Source organism: Sciurus vulgaris (genome assembly GCF_902686455.1).
Source record: "Sciurus vulgaris genome assembly, chromosome: 13".
NCBI lineage: Eukaryota > Metazoa > Chordata > Mammalia > Rodentia > Sciuridae > Sciurus > Sciurus vulgaris.
Window position 1 is genome coordinate 27828041 of NC_136474.1, and position 21110 is coordinate 27849150.

General features: G+C 47.6%; 1 protein-coding gene across 3 annotated transcripts in view; it reads left to right on the top strand.

Moving 5' to 3' along the window:
* Positions 1-20380, top strand: part of NXNL2 (nucleoredoxin like 2) — a 30056-nt gene extending 9676 nt beyond the window's left edge. Inside the window, exon 2 of one of the 3 annotated variants that reach the window (XM_079109027.1) lies at positions 18065-20380. In XM_079109027.1, coding sequence (XP_078965153.1) covers positions 18065-18155 — 91 coding nt within the window. In that variant the 3' untranslated portion in view covers positions 18156-20380. Of the gene's footprint in view, positions 1-60; positions 327-18064 lie in introns of those variants that run through there. The other 2 variants (XM_079109026.1, XM_079109025.1) reach the window with 2 other exon arrangements.
* The last annotated feature ends 730 nt before the right edge of the window (positions 20381-21110 follow it).

The following is a 21110-nucleotide window of genomic DNA, read 5'->3' on the forward strand; positions in this document are numbered from 1 at the left end:
AAGGAGGAGCCCATTTTTCTTTCTTTCTTTCTCTCTACTCAGCGTTTCATTTTATTTCAGAGCAGAAGGGCTAAGCTGTGGCAGAAAATAAATGTTGCTCAGGAAAAAAACAAAACAAAAAAAAACCCTCCTTCTCCGCTATTTGGATCCTGTCGCTACTTCGTGGTTATTTTTATTCTTTGCATAGCTTTGGAAATCTATGCAAACATTTACTTGTACAAGTCTCTTCAGGTAAAATGATCAATTTATTGATAACTTTTCTGGTGTCTGTCTCATTTTAATGATATGTTTTACATGAGTTCTTTATTAAACAAGTTTGCAGACAGTATGGTTTCTTGGTTTTTTTGTTTGTTTGTTTGTTTGTTTTTGGCAGTACTGGGGATAGAACCCAGGGCTTCACCCATGTTAGACAAGTGCTGTTCCACAGTTGCGTGCCCAGCCTGACTGTGTGCTTTAATAAACAAATGTTTACACCCGAGAAACCTGATTTCCTTCTTTCTCATTTAAAACCAAGATGCTAATAGGAGGAAAATGAGTTACTCAGGGCGTACGCACCTTCCACGGTTTATTGGTCAGAGGTGGTAGTTTTTAATTATGTGCCTTCTTGGGATATTTTTTCCCCTTTGTTCTTTCTCACACTGACTTTTAATAACATTGTGTACATCTGGAATGAAGTGAAATTTCCAAGGCTATACATTTTGGTCAGTGTCATAACATTTTGGTCAGTGTTGAACGGCATATAGGACATGGTCCCGCAGGATGACAATGGAGTGAAGAAATTCCCATTACCTGGTGAAGTCTGTGGTGTTTGCACGGTGATGAAGTTGTCTAGCTGTGTGTTTCCCATGTGTGTCCCTGTCATTAAGCAACACACTCCACTGTATTCAAGGTTAAATCTCAACATTTCCTGAAAGAGTCTAATCCACCAGTTAAACCGAAAGCCCACAAGCAGCCTGTGCTGTCTGTTGTCCAGACCACCAGCTCCCCGCATGGCCGCCTGCTGACTGCCTTCATGCATAGCCACTGTCCTTCCCAATCTCATTTTGATCCGGCTGATTTGAATTGTGAGAATACCAGATCCCCTCCACTAACCCAGTTCCTGTCATTGAATTCCCTTGGCTTGCTAGGCCCTTCAGCTGGGAATCAGGAGCAGAGCTGGCCCTGAGGACCAAGGATCCCAGCATTGCCAAACAAGGAGCAGGTCGTGAGCAACGCGGTGGGTTATGCTGAGGATCAGTGTGCGTGGTAGCACACAGCTGCAGTTGGGGACAGACGATGAATTAGAGCGGTCATTTCCACCTCTCACCACCTCCTCTATCAGTTAATTTCACTGAAAACCAAGATGCTGCTTCACTGGGATCCTATGGATTGAGGAATGACTACTGGATGGAGCTAATGTGATCAATACTTTCCTCCAAAACAAATCGTGTCAAAGTGCAGTTCTCTTCCAAACCGAGAAATAGCAGGTTCATTTGATTATGGTGGGTTTTTTTTTTTTTTTTGGTACTGGAGATCGAACCCAGGGTCTCTTAACCACTGAGCCACATCCCCAATGTGCCCCCACCCCGCTTTTTTTTTTTTTTTAAGACAGGGTCTTTTGAAGTTGCTTAGGGCCTTGCTTAGCTGCTGAGGCTGGCTTTGAACTTGCAACGTTTTTCCAAATATCAGGTAAATTCTGCCTTCTCTCAGAAAATTGTCGAATTTGGTGCCGTTCCTGCGGGTGCCACGTGTGACTTGTGTTACAAAAGCAGTGTGTTCCTACCATGAAAAACAGAAAAATCCCGTCGTCTAGCAGGAAAGCCGCTGTGGATGGGTTGATACGTTGATATGGTCCCTGAAGCCTGCCTGCTGCTTTTCAGTAAGCACGCCTGGATTTTCGTCTTTACGACCTTGCCACCCTTGGTGTGGTCTCAGGCCAGCAGCCGCAGGGTGGGCTCAAGCACCCGGGGGGCAGAGACTGCCTCTGGCCAAGACTGCCACGGGAGCCGGAGCTGGCATCGGAGACCGGAAAGGTGGCCTGTGGGCAAACAGCTGAAGTCAATCCTGCGAGCCCAAAATCATGGTGTTAAATCCATAGGCTGCAGTCCTGGGGGCAGGTGCCGCTCCTCTCCCTGAAGAGGCCCAGCTGGGGACTCCTGCAGGTCTCAGGAACCCCAGGAGCACTCTGTGCACACACTCAAGGAAATGATGGTCACTGTACTTGTGAGCAGGCGCAGTTGCCCTTGTAACTGGAAACACAACACATACCACTCCACACCCACAACACAATGATACACACACACTACGCACATCACCACACACACAGCTCTATGCATAGCAGACAACCTCCACACACATCACACACTGCACACCACGCACACCACATACAACACAACGCACCGCACACATACATCACACGCTCACCACAAATGCATATTCCACACACACTACAAAATAGCACAGCACACACTCATGTCCCCAGAGGAAGGAAGATGGAAAACAGGGCTTGCCAGTCAGGAGGTGGATGCCGTGGGTTGGGCCTGATCGGGGCTGGCTTGACACACTCGGCGACACACTGGCCTTGGGTGGCCCTACACGTCCACAGCTTCATGCTCCCAGCGTCCTATGCTAATTGTGGTTGAAAGGATTCTCAGTGTACAGTCACCTCCTCTGCAAGCTCTTCAGAGCCCTTGGCCCTGGGATCTCTCTGGAATTACTCTCTTCTCTCCTGCATTTTTGGTCAAGAATTGACTTGTTGGGTTGTTTGCTCTTTCTCCTGTTTCTTTTCTGCCTGTCTGCTGTGGTCTGAATGTGTGTGTCCCCACTGGAACCCGTGTGTCAGACCTTACCCTGGAGGTGAGTGGGTTGGGAGGTGGGGCCTTTAGGGTGATTAGGTCATGAGGGTGCCCACCCCAGAAGTGAGATTAGCACCTTTGTAAGAGGCCCAGACAGCCTGCTGGCCCCGTTCATCCTGTGAGGACACAGGGAGAAAGCACGATATACAAACCAGAAAGAAGAACCTCTCCAGATGCCAAATATGCTGGCACTTTGATTCTCGACTTCCATTCTCCAGAACTGTGAGCAACAAAATTCTATTGTTATGAACTAGTCGGTCTGTGGTAGTTTATTCTAGCAGCCTGAACAGACTAAGACAGAACCTGTAAGTAATCTAACCTGACTCTCCCCTGGTTATCTGAGTCTCCTCTTATTTATATCTTTCTGCTCTGGAGATACACACCTGCATTAGGTAGCATATCTATTTCATCTTCCTGAAAAATCTCTTCTGGAGACTTCCAGCCTCTCCAAGGTGTCCATGGAGAGCCCAGTGGTCAACCTGACACTGCCCTTCGGAGTTATCCTGAGGGTGCTCCACACCTCTCTTGCATTGAGCTCCTCCGTCTTTCTCTTCCTCGGCTTACCTCCTTGTTTTGTTGGAATACATCCTCTAATACTGTCTTGAGGTGTGTAAACTTTTAGACCTTCATTCAACATGTACATAATGGATAATTGGTTGAGTGTAGAATTCTAGGTTGGAAGTAGTTTTTCTTCAGTAATTTAAGGCCCTGCTCCATAGTTTCCTTGTCTCTGTTATGGCTGACAGGTCTGACTGCAGGGTGACCTCTGACTCTCTGAGTAGGCCAATTTTTCTCTCTCAGAACATGCCAGGTCTTCCCCTTGCCTGCGCTTCTACACTTTTCCCATCGTTTAGTGAGCTTGTGTCTTTACCCTAGTGCCTGGCTCTGAAGCTGCTCGATCTAGAAATGTACACATTATATTTCTCTGTTCTACCTCTCATCTCTTTTTATTTTTGTTCTCCTGTTTTGGAACTTTCCTCAAACCTATCTTCCATCCCTTTTATCAGCTGTCACAATTTTAATCTAAGGGGTTCAAGGGTTTCTGAATTAGTTTCTCTCCCTGTCTCTCTCTCTCTCTCCCTCAAAGCATTCTGCTGTAGTTCCATAAAAGCAGTATTTTCTCATACCTTTGAAGGACATTAACCAGATTTCTAAAATGTCTTATTTCCACATGGTTTATGTTGTTCCCAAGTTACTTCTCCCTGCTGTTTGTTTTGGGAAGAACTGAGTAGGATGTCAGTGGGGTTTGGTGACTTGGAGCTCCACTATAGAACGATATTTCTCAGGCCATTTGATCGGGGAGAATTATCTCTTGGGCTGACCATATTTATCAGAAAACATCCTCTCATCTCCCATCAGAGGTGGGATGGCTGTCTGTTGGCACTCTGTGAGTTGACTGGTAACATACATTTTCATGAAAATGAGATTTCATTTTGCCTGACTTCAGCTACATCTCTCCCAAGACAGCCCCCATTTGCCTCCTCAGGGGTGGTGAAGGTCGGTCACCCAGGGTAGAAAGGGAGGTACTATAGAGATCTGACCCTTTCAAGAACAGATTGCACCCTTCCTAATCTGGCCTGTTCTCAAGGGGGTGCGTGTAGACACGGGTCCTGTGGTGTAAGCCAGGAGGTTCTTACTCTTCCCAGTGTCAGCTCGGGTCTAGTTTGTGAGTCTACCGAGTCGGCCTTTGTACAAGCCTTTGTTCTCGTTTCTTCTTTTTCCATAATCTAAAAAAAAAAAAAAAAAAAAAATCCCTTTGAAGTCATTTTAATGACTTTATTAGGGAGTGAAAGTAAATGCATGTGTTCAAACTGCCTTTTTACCTTTTTGTTGTGGGAAGTTCATTTTGTCTGTGGTGCAAAGCAAGGAAGATTCCTTTTTAAAACTGAATTTAGTTCAGTGAACTCACAAAATGCCATGTGATTGTGGTTCTAGTTTTCTGCTTTAAACGTGAATTCCTAACCTTTACAATGCCTCCACACTTGGAATTACAAGTTCAATTTTATTTCTACAATATGTCTTTAATTTTGCCATGGGAGGATAAGGATGGTAACAATTGTACACAATGAACCCAACCCACAAATGGGAAGGGGTGGCAAAATTGCCCATGATGAAGATCTAAAGGGGTTATTTTGATCACAGCTAGCTGTGAGCCTTGGGTCTGAAATCCTGGATGGTGCCCTTCTACCCTGAACAAACTGATCCACTCCAGCATTCCATGTGACCTAGTCTCGCCTTCAAAGAACAACATCCCAGTAGTCTATAATTTAAAAATGATTCCAATTATTATTTCCATAATTTGAAAAATAATGAAGGAGATCCCTTCCATCATTTGCAGCTCCACATTAAAATCTCCCCTGATTTTCTAAGCAATTCCGAGTAATAAGAACAATGCCAGAGGCATCACAATGCCCATTCTCAAACTATACTACAGAGCTATAGTAACAAAACCAGCATGGTATTGGCATAAAGAGATATGAAGACAAATGGCATAGAAGACACAACAACAAGCCCACGCAGATACAGTCATCTGATCCTCGACAAAGATGCTAAAAACATATATCAGAGGAAAGACAGCCTTTTTAACAAATGGTGCTGGGAAATCTGCTCATCCACATGTAGATTGAAACAAGATCCCTATCTCTCACCCTGCAAAATAATCAACTCCAAGTGGGCCAAAGATGTAGGAATGAGCCAAAGACCTAGGAATGAGGCCAGAAACGATGCAGCCCTAGAAGAAAACAGGGTCAACAGTACAACATATTGGTATAGGCATCCACTTCTTTAATAAGACCCCAAAAGCTCAAGAAGTAAAAACAAGAATCAGTTAAATGAGATGGTATCAAACTAAAAAGCTTCTGAACGGCAAAGGAGACTAGAGGGTGAAGAGAGAGCCTACAGAACGGAAGAAAATCTTTACCAGCTATTCCTCCGACAAGAGGTGAATACACAGAATATATAAAGAACTTAAAAAACATTAGAAAAACAAAGCACCCAATCAATAAATGGGCCAATGATCTTAACAGACATTTCTCAAAAGAAGAAATACAAATGGCCAACAAGTACTTGAAAAAATGTTCAACATCCTTAGCAATCAGGGAAATGCAAATCAAAACTATACTAAGTTTTTTTTCTCACTCCAGTTAGAATGGCAATCGTCAAGAATATAAATAACAATACATGCTGATGAGGATGTGGGGAAAAGGTCCACTTCTACATTGCCGTGGGACTGCAAATTCATACAACTGCTGTGGCACTCGGTATGGAGATTCCTTGAAAGACTAGGAATAGAACCACCATCTGACCCAGATACTCCACTCTAAGAAGCTGAAATCTGTGATACATACATTCCAATGTTTATAGCCGTGCGATTCACAATAGCCAAATTATGGAACCAGCCTAGGTGCCCATCAATCGATGAATAGATAAAGAAAATGTATATATACACAATGGAATCTTACTCAAAAAAAGAGAAATGGAGTTCTGTATTTGCTAGTAGATGGATGGAACTGGAGAACATCATGCTCAATGAAATAAGCCAGACTCAGAATGTTAAGGGTCAAATGTTCTCTCCTATATGGAAGTTAGGGGAGGGAAAAGGAGAATAAAAAAGGGATCTTGTGAAAATAGAAGTAAAGGAAGGGGATTGAGGGGGGAGGAGGAGAGGGCATGGGGAAGTACTGAGGAATGGAGACCAAATTGTGCTATGTCCATATTTGAATACACCACAATGAATCTCATGTTTATATACAATTGTAATGCATTAATTAAAAAATAATATTGATAGTAATAGAGGGACATCAGTGGAGTAGAGCGAGGGGGTCAGGGGAGGACAGAGAAGAGGGAAAGGAAGGTACTAGAGGCTGGGATTGACTAAATCATGTTGTATGCGAGTGTGACTAGATATCATGAATCCCACTACTATGTATGATTAGAGTGCACCAATAAAAAAAAGAAAAGAAAAAAGAAAAACTCCCCAGCCTTTTACAGTTGGGAACTTGAACATCCCCTAAGGCATGTGCCAGGGTGGCACTATTGGAGGTGGAACTTTTAGGAGGTGGGGCCTAGTGGAGGAATTCAGGTCACCGGGGTGTACCCCTGACGGGGTCACTGGGACCCCAGCCTCTCCTCTGGGTTTCCCAGCCTCCTCCCTGCCACAGTGTTCTGTCTCATCACAGGACCCAAAGCAATGGAGTCAACTGACTGTAGACTGAAGCCTCTGAAAGCATGAGCCAAAATCAAGCTGTCCTTCTTCAAGTAGATTTATCTCAGGCATTTTGTCATAGTGATGGAAAGCTAATAACTTTCTCCCTCTAGAGTCCTTCATCTGCCCTGGTCCCTGAGGCCCAGGCACCAGCTCTACGCCCTACGCTTCTCTTTCTGAACTCCTTGTTATGTAGTATGTTTTAGGCTCTCTGGTTGGATTTGCTTTGCTTTACTTGTTCTCTGGATTCTGCATCTCCTGATACTGGGACTCGGGGGACCCAGAGAAATCTTCCTGGTGGATGGGAGGCAGAGAGTCTAAGGGGGCAAAAATACATTTCCCTTTTCTGCCTGTGGAGGAACAGGGAGAAGCCTGGCCAGGGACACACAAATCATGTCTCCTTTATCTTTCATATAAAAGAGCCCTTATTATTCTGGGTAAATACAGATCCTCAGGATTAAAACTTTATTACTTCGTGAGTAAGCATTTGCAGTGAATTCATAGAATACATCATTTTAATTTCCTTCAGGCCTTCAAGTCTTTCACCTTCTTAGTTCATTCCTAAGGGTTTTATTTTTTGACGCTATTGTAAATGATATCTCATGTATATTGTCTTTCTCCCTGGCCAGAATAGAACCGAAATTCTACCTGTCTTGTCCAAAGAACTGATACATGGTAGATGTCCTATGGCTCTTTATTGCCTCATTGAATTATTTTTAATGTCTGATTGACATGTTATGTGTGGGTGCAGTGTAATTTATTCTATCCAGTCCTGTGTTGATGGACACAATGCCAGTCTTAACTATTACTGCAATATGCCTTCGATGACTTTTGTTGGAATACAATTAATTTGTAAAGGAATTGGCAAAAGAGTAAAAAAAAAAAAAAAAATCCATCTTTATTTTTCTTAATGGCATGCCAGTTTTCCTATCCCTACTTAGGGAATAATCTTTCTCCTACTAGTACAGTAAGACACTAATCTTCCCTTAAAATAGTGAGGGCACCGAGCCATGACTTACACACTTGGGCTTTTCTTCTCTGTAAAAATCCAGTGAGGTGCAGCCCACAGGCCGGGCTGGCTCTGGTCTCTCTCCATCCTATTGCCATCCATTCCCTACCACAGGGACAGGACCAGACTGAGGTGCTGGGAATTCAAGGGGACCTGCACTCACAGACCTTGAGCACCCACGCCTCCTTATGTTTTGCATCCTATGCACTTGGGTTGCCAGGTCTCCGGCTGGGGAAAACCCAGAGGGAGTGACTTCTCTTTTTTTGGGGGAGATGGGTAGTGGTACTGGGGATTGAACCCAGGGGTGCTCTACCACTGAGCTATACCCCCAGCCTTTTAAAAATCTTTTTTTTTTTTTTTTTATATATTGAGACAGGGTCTTGCTAAGTTGCCAAGGCGGGGCAACAAGATCTTTCTGCCTCAGTCTCCCAAATTGCTGGGATTATAGGCGTGTGCTACTGTTCCTGGCAATGACTTGTTTTTAAGCTAGAGGTGATCAAATGCCTGAATTCTCCCTTCTGCCCTGTCTAATGCTGTAGCCAGGAGGCACATGGAACTCTTTGAGCATTTGAAGGGTAGCTAGTACTTTTTAAAAATTTATTTACTTACTTATTTTAATTAATTATTTTTTATAGACTGCATTTTGATTCATTGTACACAAAAGGGGGTACATCATTTTGTTTCTACGGTTGTACATGATGTAGATTCATACCATTTATTTATTTTTTATTATTATTTTTTGATTCATTGTATACAAATGGGGTACAACTTTGATTTCTCCGGTTGTACCTGAAGGAGAGTCACACCGTTTGTGTAATAGTACATGTACACAGGGTAATGACGTTTGTCCCATTCCGTTATCTTTCCTTTCCCCGCCCCCTCCCCACCCCTCATTTCCCTTCCCTCTACACTTGCTGATACATAATGGGGGAGAGGGAGTAAGGGAAGAATGGAAGAAGGATGGATTGCGTGGAGCAAAGTGTGCCACTGCTTTTGCCGACTTGTGCAAGGTGCTTCCTGGCTGCAGACCTCGTTGCCTACGGGGGCTTCATCCATCCACTAGAGCAGTTGGCACTGCCCAAGGCAGTTTTTCCTAGAATGTAGCTTTTGGTTTTGTTTTGTAATTTCCAGTTGTTTATTTATTTATTTACTGGCGGTACTGAGGCTGGAACCCAGGAGCAGTCTACCTCTGAGCTACATTCCCAGCCCTTTTACTTTGAGACAGGGTTTTGCTCAGTTGCCCAGCTGGCCTTGAACTTGGGATCCTCCTGTCTCAGTCTCCTGAGTAGCTGGGGTTATGGGTGAGCGACACCCCACCTGCCTTGTACTTTTCTTCTTTGGAGAGTGGAGTATGGAACCATACTGGGTTTGGATCCTGTACTTAGATGTGACCTCGGTGCTGCGTTTATTCACCTTGCCATGCCCAGTTCCTTCATCTGTCACATGGAGTTGATTGATGGCATCTCGACAGGTTGCGGAGGGATTGGGCAGACTGCGAATACATGAAAACTTCTAGGATGGTGTCCAGCACCTGGTAAAGATTACGTCAGTGTTTTCTGTTAGTAGGATTAATTCTTAGTCATTTGGCTAGCTTCAGAGGATGCCAGTAGTATCTCAACATCGTTTTGATGCCTACGGACAATGAGAGCTGAAGGAGCCTCCTTTATGCAGGCAAGAACCTGAGGCCTGCAGATGGAAACCCTTGAAAACCTAAAGAAATCTTAGAGCCAGTTGGCAGAATCAGAACTCGGCTCTCATTTTCTTGGTTGGAATCCTTTTTCTCTCCTACTGCGGTAGGGGACGGTACCTCTGGAGTGGGTGATGGTGGGCAGGGATCCTGCTGTGTGCCCATTGCTATGGTGACAGCCGCTGGTGCCGAGTGAGGGTCTGATCAGACTTAGTGGCCGATTCCCTTGCACACTTCAGTGGCCTCTGGTCCTCAAACCAAGGAAAGGTGAGCAGTTGTGCAGAGGCTGAGGCTGTGGGCCTAGGCCAGGCAGGTGGCGCCTCCCATCCCTGGCACCCCAGCCCCGCCTCCTCACACAGTGCGTTCCCCGTTGGTTGGTTTGTCTCTGAAGAGCTGGTACCACGTTCAAGTTTTAACGGCACCAGAACTTGTTAAATTTCTGTTGTGGTTGTTCCTGAAATTTGTACTTACTGACTCTATTAATATTACCAAGGGGTTTCTGCACTCTTGGTCTTTGTCTGCACTCAGGACAAACACCTTTTGACTCCGTGGGGCCGGTGAAGTATCAGACAGAGGCTGGGGTGGGCCCTTGCGCACACAGAGTGCGTATAATTTATTTATTTATTTTGGTCCCAGGGATTGAACCCAGGGATGTTCAAGCACTGAGCTACAGCCCCAGCCCGTTTTTTAATTTTTAATTTTGAGGCAGGATCTCGCTAAGTTGCTTAGGACCTTGCTCAGTTGCTGAGCCTGACCTCGAACTTGCCATCCTCCTACCTCAGCCTCCTGAGCCATTGGGATTACAAGTGTGCACCACGGGACTTGACACAGTTCTTCAACTGATTTTAAAACTCTATTATTAATCGTAAAAGTAATATGAAAAGAGGTGGCATTAAGCTTTCCCCTTTATTCTGATGAATTAGGGAAAGACGTGAAGGAAGGGTTGGACACCCTCCGTGAAGCCGAGGGTGACCAGGCGCCCTGTACCATGTCCTGGGAGTCCGTGTGCAGGACCGCATGCTGGAGGCCCCCCGGCGCGAGCCCACCGCTGTGCATAGAACCCACCTCTGGCGTCTCTCAGCTCCTTTAGCTCCTGTGTCTAGAGCGGACCCCTCCTTTCTCATGTTGGGCTCTGAGCGTGTGGAGGGGCTCTGCCCTCCCCGCTCCCACCTGGGCCAGGTTTCCTGGTGACCCCGACGTCCCCTAACCCTCTCCCTGCAGGATGAGCAAAGTCCTGGTCTCCTGAGGATAAAGGTTCCAGTGGGCACTTTCAGGAGGGGGACAGCAGTGCCCAGTGTGCTAGTAGGTGACGGGGAGGGAGAAGAGGAGGCAGGGTGGCTGAGGAGCAGGAGGAGGGCCAGTGGCCATCTTCCTTGAGCCCCGCGCACTGGGACGGCTGCACTTCAACGTGGGTCTTCCCCAAGTGGGGAAGAGGCAGAGCTTTGTCCTCTTGGGACTGTGGGGGCAAATGGGTGGCAGCCTGCTGGGGAGGCAGGAGGCTTCTGGAGAGGGCTGCACTGCCCTCCGGAGGGCGGTGTGGGAGGCGGCTGAGGCCGGAGCCTTCCTGGACGCAGCTCTGCCTTATTCCTGCCAGGGTGTCCTTACATGGCCAGAGTGGCTCTCTAGGCCATGTTTAAGGGATCCCAAAAGTGTGTCCCCTGCAATCCCACCCCAAAGTGGGGCTGGGGAGAATTCCAGCTCCCTGTGCCCCAACCCCGACCACTGTGTCTTCTGAGACCTCCTCGCTCCTTGAGAGGCTCTTCATGTCTAGAGGTGGCTGCGACCTGTCCCAGCCATGAGGAGGGGAGAGAAGGGAAGGGGAGAGAAAATCCTGCAGAAGCATGTCACAGTGCATCAGCAGCAGCACGGGGAAGCTGGAGATCCTCAGTCCTGGGCAGAGGGGAGACGGGAAGCGCATGGATTCCTGAGCAATTTCAATACTAGGAGGAATTAACTCCCCAATTCCTTCGCTACCATCAGGGCAAAGGTGTGTCTGGCCGTCATGCCGCGGGCAGCATTGGGCCCTGCGGGTCCAGCCCAGGTGGCTGTGGGGCAAGGAAACCTTTTGCCTGTTCTCAGTCTTGGGAGCCCAGGAGGCGACTGCTTATGGCTGTCTCTGCCTCTATAGCTGCTAAACAGCAGCCATTAATTTTCTCATGGTTCTGGAGGCAGGAAGTCTGAGATCAAGGTGCTGGTGGCTGGTGAGGACCGTCCTCCTGGCTGGTAGATGGTGTCCTCACGTGGCCTTTCCTTTGTGTGCACGTGGAGAGACAGAGGTCTGGTCTTCCTTCAAGGATGCAGTCTTCTCATATTTGGGACCCACCCTATGACAGCATGTAACCTAAATCACCTCCCAAAGGCCTTGTCTCCAAACAGCCACGTCGGAGGCCGGGGCTTTAACTGAGGAATTATGGAGGACACAACTCAGCTTATGCCAAGAACCCCGGTGGAGAACTACAGTGCTGAAGACCGGAGTCCAGGGCTGGACGCCGCGCGGGAGGCTGCAGTGGGAGCCTCGCTCTGCCCAGGCGCAGACTCATTCTCACTGCCTGCTGGGTTCACGCCCCTCTTCACAGTTGAGGCTGGATCCTGAGGAACTGGAAATGCATCACATAAAATGGCTACAAATTTAGGAAGTACTGGCTGGATGAGAAGTGAAAGATGGAACGGCAGAGTGCTTCTGGAAACGTGCTCAGGGGTCCACGGGCCATGCTTCTCGTTTAGTAGTGGAAAAGGGATTCTGCTGCAACAAAAGTAACTGGACCCAGGACAAGGGGCCACCTTTCTCCAGGGCGGGGGCTGAGCCACAGAGAGGCAGGCACAGTGACTCTCAGGAGTGTAAATCTCCCTTGCTCAGGGTGGTCCCAGAGTGGTCCCTGCCGCCTTTCTCAGATCTTTGTGGTTGGATGAATGTATGAATTAAGGAAAATGTGGGTACAGTTGATGCAGAAAAATGGACGTCTGCTGACCTGCCTTCTTTCTTTTTATTAATAACTTTTATTTGGTAATAATCATTTGTAAGAAATTTGGGAACTTTATAAGGGGACAGAGAGGGAATAAAGATAATGTGCAAGCTGCCACTCAGGCTGGCTAATGCTAGCTGACTGGATTGCCTCTCTCCTTCAAGGTTGGCCCGTCTGGAGGAGGGTCAGTGAGCTGCAGCAGGAACTGCTTCACACTGCCCCCTGGTGGTCATATGCTGGGCAGCACCTTCAGCCTTCGGAAGAGCAGGGTGCTCAGCCTCATCTTCTGACTGAGTTCCTTGGGATGCAGGGATCAGCCAGGGGCTCTGCCTTCACAGGGGCACAGGCACCAACCATGAGCCTTTTAGACCAAACTGGAGCCCATGAAGGAAGGTGACTTATTTATGGGAGAGGCTGGTGCTCTAGGACTTTGTGTGGGCCCTCACTAAGGTGTTGCATAGTTAGAGGTGACCAGCACCAGCCTGTGCAGGGCAGCAGAGTGACAGCAGTGGACAGAGAAGAGGGCCCTAGATCCTGGAGCCAAGCATCCAGGTGGCAGGTGGGCCACCCCTGTCTCTGTCTATGTGATGGCCACCCATTCCCCACCCTGGAACTCAGAAGGGGTGAATGGGACATAGAGATCATAGCAAAGACTTGATTTTCTGCTAATTTAATGGCTGGGTTCTCAGAACATCAAGATCTGGGGAGGCATTGGTCAATGTAACACCCTTGTTCTCCCAGAAGCAACTCTGGGGGACGCACACGCCTGTGGGATACCTCTCCCTCTTCCTCACCACCCTCTGAGATTGACTTTAAACCCCAGGACCTGGGGTGTACAACTGAATCCATGTTTCCTTTTTCATCAGCAGACAAAGCTTGGCTAACCTTGGTTCTCTTAGTTGCACGAAGCAGCAACAACCCACAATTCCAGAAGAAGACAAGACTTTGTTAGCTTTCATAATTGAAGAGTCCACAGGCTGGACAAGATATGTGGCTCCATGGGACCAAGGGCCATCGGCAGGACTGATTTCCGCACCTTCGGGGCTGGCTGCTTCCTTGGATAGACTCCTGGCTGTGCTGGTCTCGGCAGCGGATTTGTCTTCCTTGGTTCTTATTCAAGTCCGGTGGAGGTGGGGGTTGGGAACAAGGGTTGGCCTTTCTGATGTCGCAAATAAAGCTCTCAGAATTCAGCCTCCACCCTTGGGCCATGTTCCCTTCTTGGAGAGTCACCATGATTGGGGAGACAGAATATGCTGCTGGGTGGAGCTGGGTCACTTGCTTCTTTTCTAGAATTGGCATCAGCGACATCATTGCCAGAATCCCAAGACTGTGAGTCAAGGGAATACCTTGGCAAAAACTCAGGGCTAGTTACCAAAAGGAGGTCAGTGTTTCAGAATGGTTCAGAACAGCTGATATCCACTCGATGGCTATCCCTCAATCCTGGAGGACTGGCCGTGGAATGAAATATTGTTTTTCCCATAGTGGGCACTGAACCCAGGAGTGTTCTACCTTTTACCTCTGAGCTCTGTCCTTAGCCACCCTTTTTAAAAATTTTATTTTGAGACAGGATCTCACGTGGTTGCTGAGGCTGGCCTCGAATTCATGATCCTCCTTCCTCAGCCTCACAAGTCACTGGGATTACAGGCATAAGCCACTACATCCAGCAGCAGAATAAATAAAAATCACCCTTTCTCTACTCCCTAGATCTATTTATTTATTTTTCCTAAGGATTAAACCCAAGGCTTTTTGCAAGCTCGGCAAGTACTCTACCACTGAGCCACACTTCCAGCCCCCCTCTAATTTTAAAGGGGATCCATGTCAGCCAGTACTGGTGGCTTCTTTTTCTTTCTCCCCTCCTCCTCCTTTTTATCTTCTTGTTAAATTTTGAAGAGCTTTTATTTTTTTTTTTTAAACTTTCTTTTGGAATAATTTTGGAGTTAAATATACAAAAAATAGAACAAAGAATTCCCGACTGCCCTAGCCCATCCTACCCAGTGTTGATAGCTCACAGGGTGACCTCATGGCCAGTTCCAGGGGGTCGGCCCTGAAGCAGGACTAGCCATGAACCCAGTGACATTTCCTCCATGGCGTCCTGCTGTGTTTTGCTCGACCAGAACCCAGCCCAGTGTCTTGCTGCCTTTACTCGTCAAGGGTCCTTGGTCTCTTTTATTCTAGAGTGGTTCCTTAGTTTTTGTTGGTTTGTTTGTTTATTTACGTCTTCAATGATCTTTAGACTTTTGAAGGGTACTAGCCAAGATTTTGTTGCACATCCTTCAATTTGGGTTTGTCTGATATTTTTCATGATTAAACTTAGGTCCTGCACTTTGGGAAGAATATCATAAAAGTGATATTGTGTCCCTCTCGGTGTGAGTGAGGTTGACAATGTGGTGTGACTGATGGTGTTCATTGGTGTCGCCTGGTTCAGGTGATCTCTGCAGGTGTCTCCTCTGTACGGTTGTTATTTGGCTTCTCAACGCTGGTCTTTTTTTGGCCTGATTGTTCAGTTGCTGCTGCAGCCCCTCCTGAGGGAACTTTTGTCTTCAGCAGCCCACCTACCCACCCCAGGAAGAGGGGCAGAATATCTGGAACTGCACAGAAGCCAAGAAATCAAAGCAGAGCTCCAGACTCAGCATGGAGCTCCTGGCAATGAGCGTTAACACTGGTGGGCTAAAGGCAATCAGAGCAGAGTACCACCCTTTTTTTGTTGACATGAGTACTTTTAACAGATACTACTATATTTGTCAGCTTCATATCACTGTGACAAAACACCGGACACGATCAGCTTAAAGGGAGGAAAGGTTTATTTTGGCTGATGATTCAGAAATTCCAGTCTCTGGTAGCTTTGGGCCTGTGGTGAGGCAGCACAGCGTGGCAGGAGCACATGGTGGAGGAGCAAAGCTGCTCACCTCATGGTGGCTGGAAGGAAAACTAGAGGAAAAGGAGGGGCTGCAGTCCTAATATCTGCTTCAAGGCCATGCCACCCATGACCTAGCTTCCTCCCACTAGGCCCTGCCTCCTAAAGGTTCCACCACCTCCCAGAAGTGCCCCAGGTTGATGACAGGCCTTTAGCCTACAGGCCCTGGGATCCAAACTACAGCAGCAACTGTTTTATTTATGTATGAATGCATTCTTTGCAGATGAATAAAAGCATATTTTAAAATTTGTTCCTTTTAGTTATACATGATAATAGGGTGTATTTTGACACATCACATCATATCCTCCATGGAGTATAACTTCCCATTCTTGTGGTTGTACGTGATGTGGAGTTTCACTGGTCCTGTGTTGGTATATGGCTGGCACAATGCACCTAAGCCCGTGGAGAGGAGTGGCTTCTGGCAAATCTCAAAGGGGCCCTGCTTCCCACGCGTCACCTCCCCCTCCTCAGAGCTCCCGCTAAGTGTCCCTTCACTACCTCTCCCTCCCGTCACCTGGATTCTGGAAGAGCACAGCTGAACCTCCGTATCCATGGGTTCTGCATCTGGAGCGTCAGCCAACCTCTGGTGGAAGATATTTGAAAAAAGAAAACACTGTACCGGTACTGAAAAGTACATTTTCCTCGTCATTGTCCCCAGTGTGGTCTAACAGTCAAGTGCACACACACACACATAGGTATGTGGTGCATGTGCATAGACGACAGGCAAAGGCTCCTCCATTCTGTACCAGGGACTTGAGCGCGTACGGTGTTCTATCTTCAGGGAGTCCTAGACCCAGTACCCCTGGGATAACAAGGGACAACAGCTATATGTGAGTTGCAGAAGGTTTGGCTCCTTGTTATTCCCTGGCCATGTCGTTATAAAAAGAAACAGTTTTGTTTGGGGAAGGGGAAGGTGTTCTTCAATATGACAGCAGTCTAAGTGGGAATTTTTACTGTATAAGAAAGCATCCCAAAGCTCGGAGACTTGGAACAACATCCGTCTTCTTTAGCCTCTGTCTCTAGGAGCTGATTGACGTTTCTTCCAGCTTGGGCCAGTCGGGCAGGTGGGCACGTTGGTTTTCTCTGCTGCTCTCCTCTGGCTGTCTCCACTGCGCTTGTTCCCATAGTGGTTCTGGAATTCCAGACGGATATTCAAGTCTGTTGTGTCACCTGTGCTGTGAGTCTGCTGGTGACTCTGCCCACACGGGTGTGGGACAAGGTGGCCTGGGGTGTGCATGTGGGAGGTGACTTTCGCAATCCACTGAGAAGGCAGTTGGCTCTGCTCAGGAGCTGTGCAGAGCTGGGGGGGATGTCCCGTGAGGGTGTGTGGGAAGCTTGCTGTGGTTGGGCCCCTCACTGTCCCCTCTGGGGACACATGGCAAAGAGCTGTGCTATTGTTCAATGTTCTTTTGGAGCTGGTCCTATAGTTTGGATATAGAGTTAGAAATAAGAGAGGAGAGAGAGAGAGAGAGAGAGAGAGAGAGAGAGAGAGAGAGAGAGAGAGAGAGAGAGAGAGAGAGAGAGGAAGGAAGGAAGGAAGGGAGGGAGGGAGGGAGGGAGGGAGGGAGGGAGGGAGGGAGGAAGGAAGGAAGGGAGGGAAGGAAGGAGAGAGGAGGAGGAGGATCCAGCTCTGGAGTTATGCTGGCTTGGTTGGGGCAGACGTTCTGCAACCTTCCAGCTATGTCTCTTTGCAAGGCCATGGAAATCCTTTTATCTCAGTGTCTCTGCAAGGGGACATTCATGTCATTAAGTGATTTTTTTTTTTTTTTTTAATTTCCTACAGAAATTGTTTATTGTTTTTATTGTTGTTGAGGCTTAAGGAACTTTGCCTATAATTCATGCTGCCTGGACTTAATGACACTGATTTATATTTGAGCTGATTAGAAATAAGACCAAGCTGCATTCTTAGGTTTATTTGGCTGACGAATGGCACTTTGCCAGAGACTCTTCTCATGTAACCTTTAGCAGGAACTCATCAGTAGCATTGATTATGCCCCAAGAGGTGAGAGACTGACGGTCCAGATGGGCACCTCTGGAAAGATGTCAGTTTCCTGTCCTGTTCTAGCCAGATGGTTTAGAAAACCTTGGGGAGACACTGAAATTCCCTACCAATCTGAGACTATATGCAAGTTTTTATAACATTAATTGGAAAAAACCAAGAATTCCAACGTGGCACCAACAGACCTCCACAAAGTCGTTGACAAATGGGCTGGTGAGACACTGCAGTAGGCAGACTCTCCTTTATGGGGCCTCGAAAGCCAGAGAAAAGGATGTTGCTGAATCCATTATGGAAAAGAATGGGCACCAAACCTCTGTGATACTCTCCAATTCTATGGCATTTCAGTGTCCTGAAAGCCTGATTAGTGCCTGGGAATTCGTCACAAGGCCTGTGGTCTGGAAGCCATGTCTGAGGTGTTTCCAAAGGAGTAAAATGGCTTCTGTTGTCCCTGCAGGCGCTGCTGCCACCAGCCCCGGTGGCACACTCTGAGGCACGGACGTGCCTTTGGAGGAGGCAGGACAAATCTTCACACAGACCAAACGTAAATGCCAGGTGGCTGTTTTCTGCAATAATCGGGGAAGGGTCCTGCAATGCAAGTTTTCAAAGCCATCCCTCCACTGACGTACCACATCGTGGGCTGTGAGTCCAGAGAGCTGCCGCCACAGAGGATCTTGTGAATGGGAAACACGCGGGCTACGCTGCTGAAAGCCACCCAGCAGCCACGCAGGCTTCCTCTCACCAGCACTCGTAACGAGCTGAGATGTCTTGTTCTGAAGACGTCAGGATCTGTGGCCTCTTTTCATGAGCTTCTGAATCCATCGTGCTGCTTAAGATCTTTCTTCTTGGTGAGGGATTTGTCTTTCACCTTGACCCCAGCTGAGCCTGGTGGTGTGGGGGATGACAGCTTTTGGGCAGCTTTCCCCATTCCTTCCATTGTTGCTGGTTTGTCGGGTTCTTTCTCCTGGAGTCAATTTTGATAACTGGATTTCCCTGGCCACTGGCCCCTGCAGGTGCTCATCAAGTGATTCTCAGCAAGAAAAAAGGTAATGGCAAAACCAGCACAGGGAACGTAGGATGTTTAAATTAATTAGGCTTTGCGTGGTCAAGGAAACCAACTTGTGCTTGAACTATGTCATGCTGTGTTTATCAGCGAGGCCTGCTGTAACAAAACACCACAGGCTGGGTGGCTTTACTCACAGTTCGGAGGCTGAGAAGTTCAAGAGCAAGGTTCCAGCAGGCTTTAGTTCCTGGTTGGGGTGGTTCTTCTGGCTTGCAGACAGCCTCCTTCACAGAGACAGAGACAGAGAGACAGAGGGAGAGTTTTCTGTGTCTCTTTTTCTTCTAGTAAGAAAGGATACCAGTCCTGTGGAATTAGAACTCCACTCTTAAGACATCATTTAACCTCTTTAAAACTCCATCTCCAAATACCATCAAATTGGGGGTTACGCTTTTTGAATTTTTTTTTTTTTTGGTACCAGGGAGAGCACTCAGGGGTACTCGACCACTGAGCCACATCCCCAGCTCTATTTTGTACTTTATTTAGAGACAGAGTTGCTTAGTGTCTTGCCGTTGCTGAGGCTGGCTTTGAACTCGTGATCCTCTTGCCTCAGCCTCCTGAGCCACTGGGATTACTGGTGTGTGCCTCCGTGCCTGGCTTTGAACATGAATTTAGGGGGACATAATTTGGTCCATAATGGTTGTAAATGCCCAGCATAGCACTCAACCACGTGAGCCTCAGGAGATGCTACCTGCTCTGACTATTAATAGACAATGTTCTCTTGGTTCTGGTCCGGGTCTTTAAGGAACAGCCTTTGCCTGGCAGGATTCCCAGGAGTCCTGGGACATTCTTTCCCATCTTTGGAGAAACTTGGCCTGCATAGCTGCCTGTGGCCTGGGAAAGTCCTGCTTTGGCACCAAGGACTCCATGGCAGGTGTGGCACCTGCTTCTGCACCTTGGGGTGCTTCCCTTTCCCATGGGTCCTGCCTGCTACTCAGCGTCCATTCTGAATGGAAGCTGGCCATCTTCTCAGCATGGCTGCCCTACTCTTTCCTTGGAAACCAGAATATTCACTTGATGTCTTTGGCATCTATCGTGTGATGAGAGAAGTTAGTGGAAAGTTTGGAAAGTTGAGAAAGGTTGTCAGTGGTGACATCAGACAGAGCAAATCAGCTTCCTCAGCAGCCTCACTAGGAAGACCTGAACTCCTGGCATGCCGGCAGACTGATGGCACATTTTTCCTTCTCTGGAATATCAGGGTGTATTCTTTCACCTGGGCACAACTTCTAAGGGTGAGAGGGAACGTTCCCTAAATGCCCTCAATCCACAGTGCAGGAACGAGGGTATTTGAAGCTGCGTGTTAGTTCTGCCTCGAGATGGATTTCCAGTACTCCTTGGGCCCTGGGCAGCATCACCGAGGAGTCCAGCATCTTCTGGTGACCTCTAGCCTACACCGCACTCCCACTCTTGGGGCATCAGATATCAGGATGGTGCTGGGATGGAGCTTCTCTGGTTCATCATGATGGAAACGAGACTTTGGCAGTGGTGGTGGGGGGTTGCTGGTGGTTCAGCCATTGTCCTGGACCTCAAATTGAGCCCCTCAAAATTCATATGTTGAACTGCTGATCCCCAATGTGGCTGTGTCTGAAGAAGGAATCTTTATGAGGTCATTCGGGTTAGATGAGGTCATAAGGGTGTTGTCCACCTACAGAACTGGTCCTGGTAAGAAGAGAAAGAGACATCAGCATGTGGTCCTGTCTGTGCCTTCCCCTGTTTACCATGAGAGGACACACTGAGAATGTGGCTGTCTGCAAGCCAGGGACCGAATCTGCTAGCACCTTGACCTTGAACTTCCCTACCTCTAGAAGTGTGAGAAGTAAATGTCAGTTGTTTATCTACCCTCTGAGGCGTTTTGTTGTGGCAGTCTGAGCAGAATACTATGGTCATCTAGTACCCAGAGGGGAAAAAAACAAATCTGGAGCTAAGAGACCACTGGCAGCTCAGGGAGGATCCAGCGTTAACCCTCGGAGTCCAAATCACATGAGCTGCTTACCCAAGTCCCACGGCTCTGAGGACTGGAGAACCCGCCTCTGGAGGTGAGGCCGGGGTAGGTCCCTTCAGGGTAGATATTTCTCCTGCTGCCCTTCTGTGGAGGTTCAGAAGCGGGTCCTGATGAACAGGTGTGGAGTAATCTATCCCCATTGGTGCAAAATACAAAACCCTCAAATGATTGGTGGTTCTAGAAGACTAAATGGTTGGTGGTCTTGGGAGGTGTGCTGCGCTGAGTGATGTGCTGATTGGATAGGAACTCAATAAAAGAAGAAGAGCTTCTGCAATAAATGAGTCAGCAGCTCTCGCCTGCTCTTACCTGGCTTCCAGTGTCTGGGTGGTTATTGACACTGTGCCCTTCACCCCCCATTACACGAGCCCCCGTGGTAAACTATAAACAGGGTGGATGGTTAGCCTTGACAGCTTCAGCTTCATGCAGACTCCTTCAAGTACA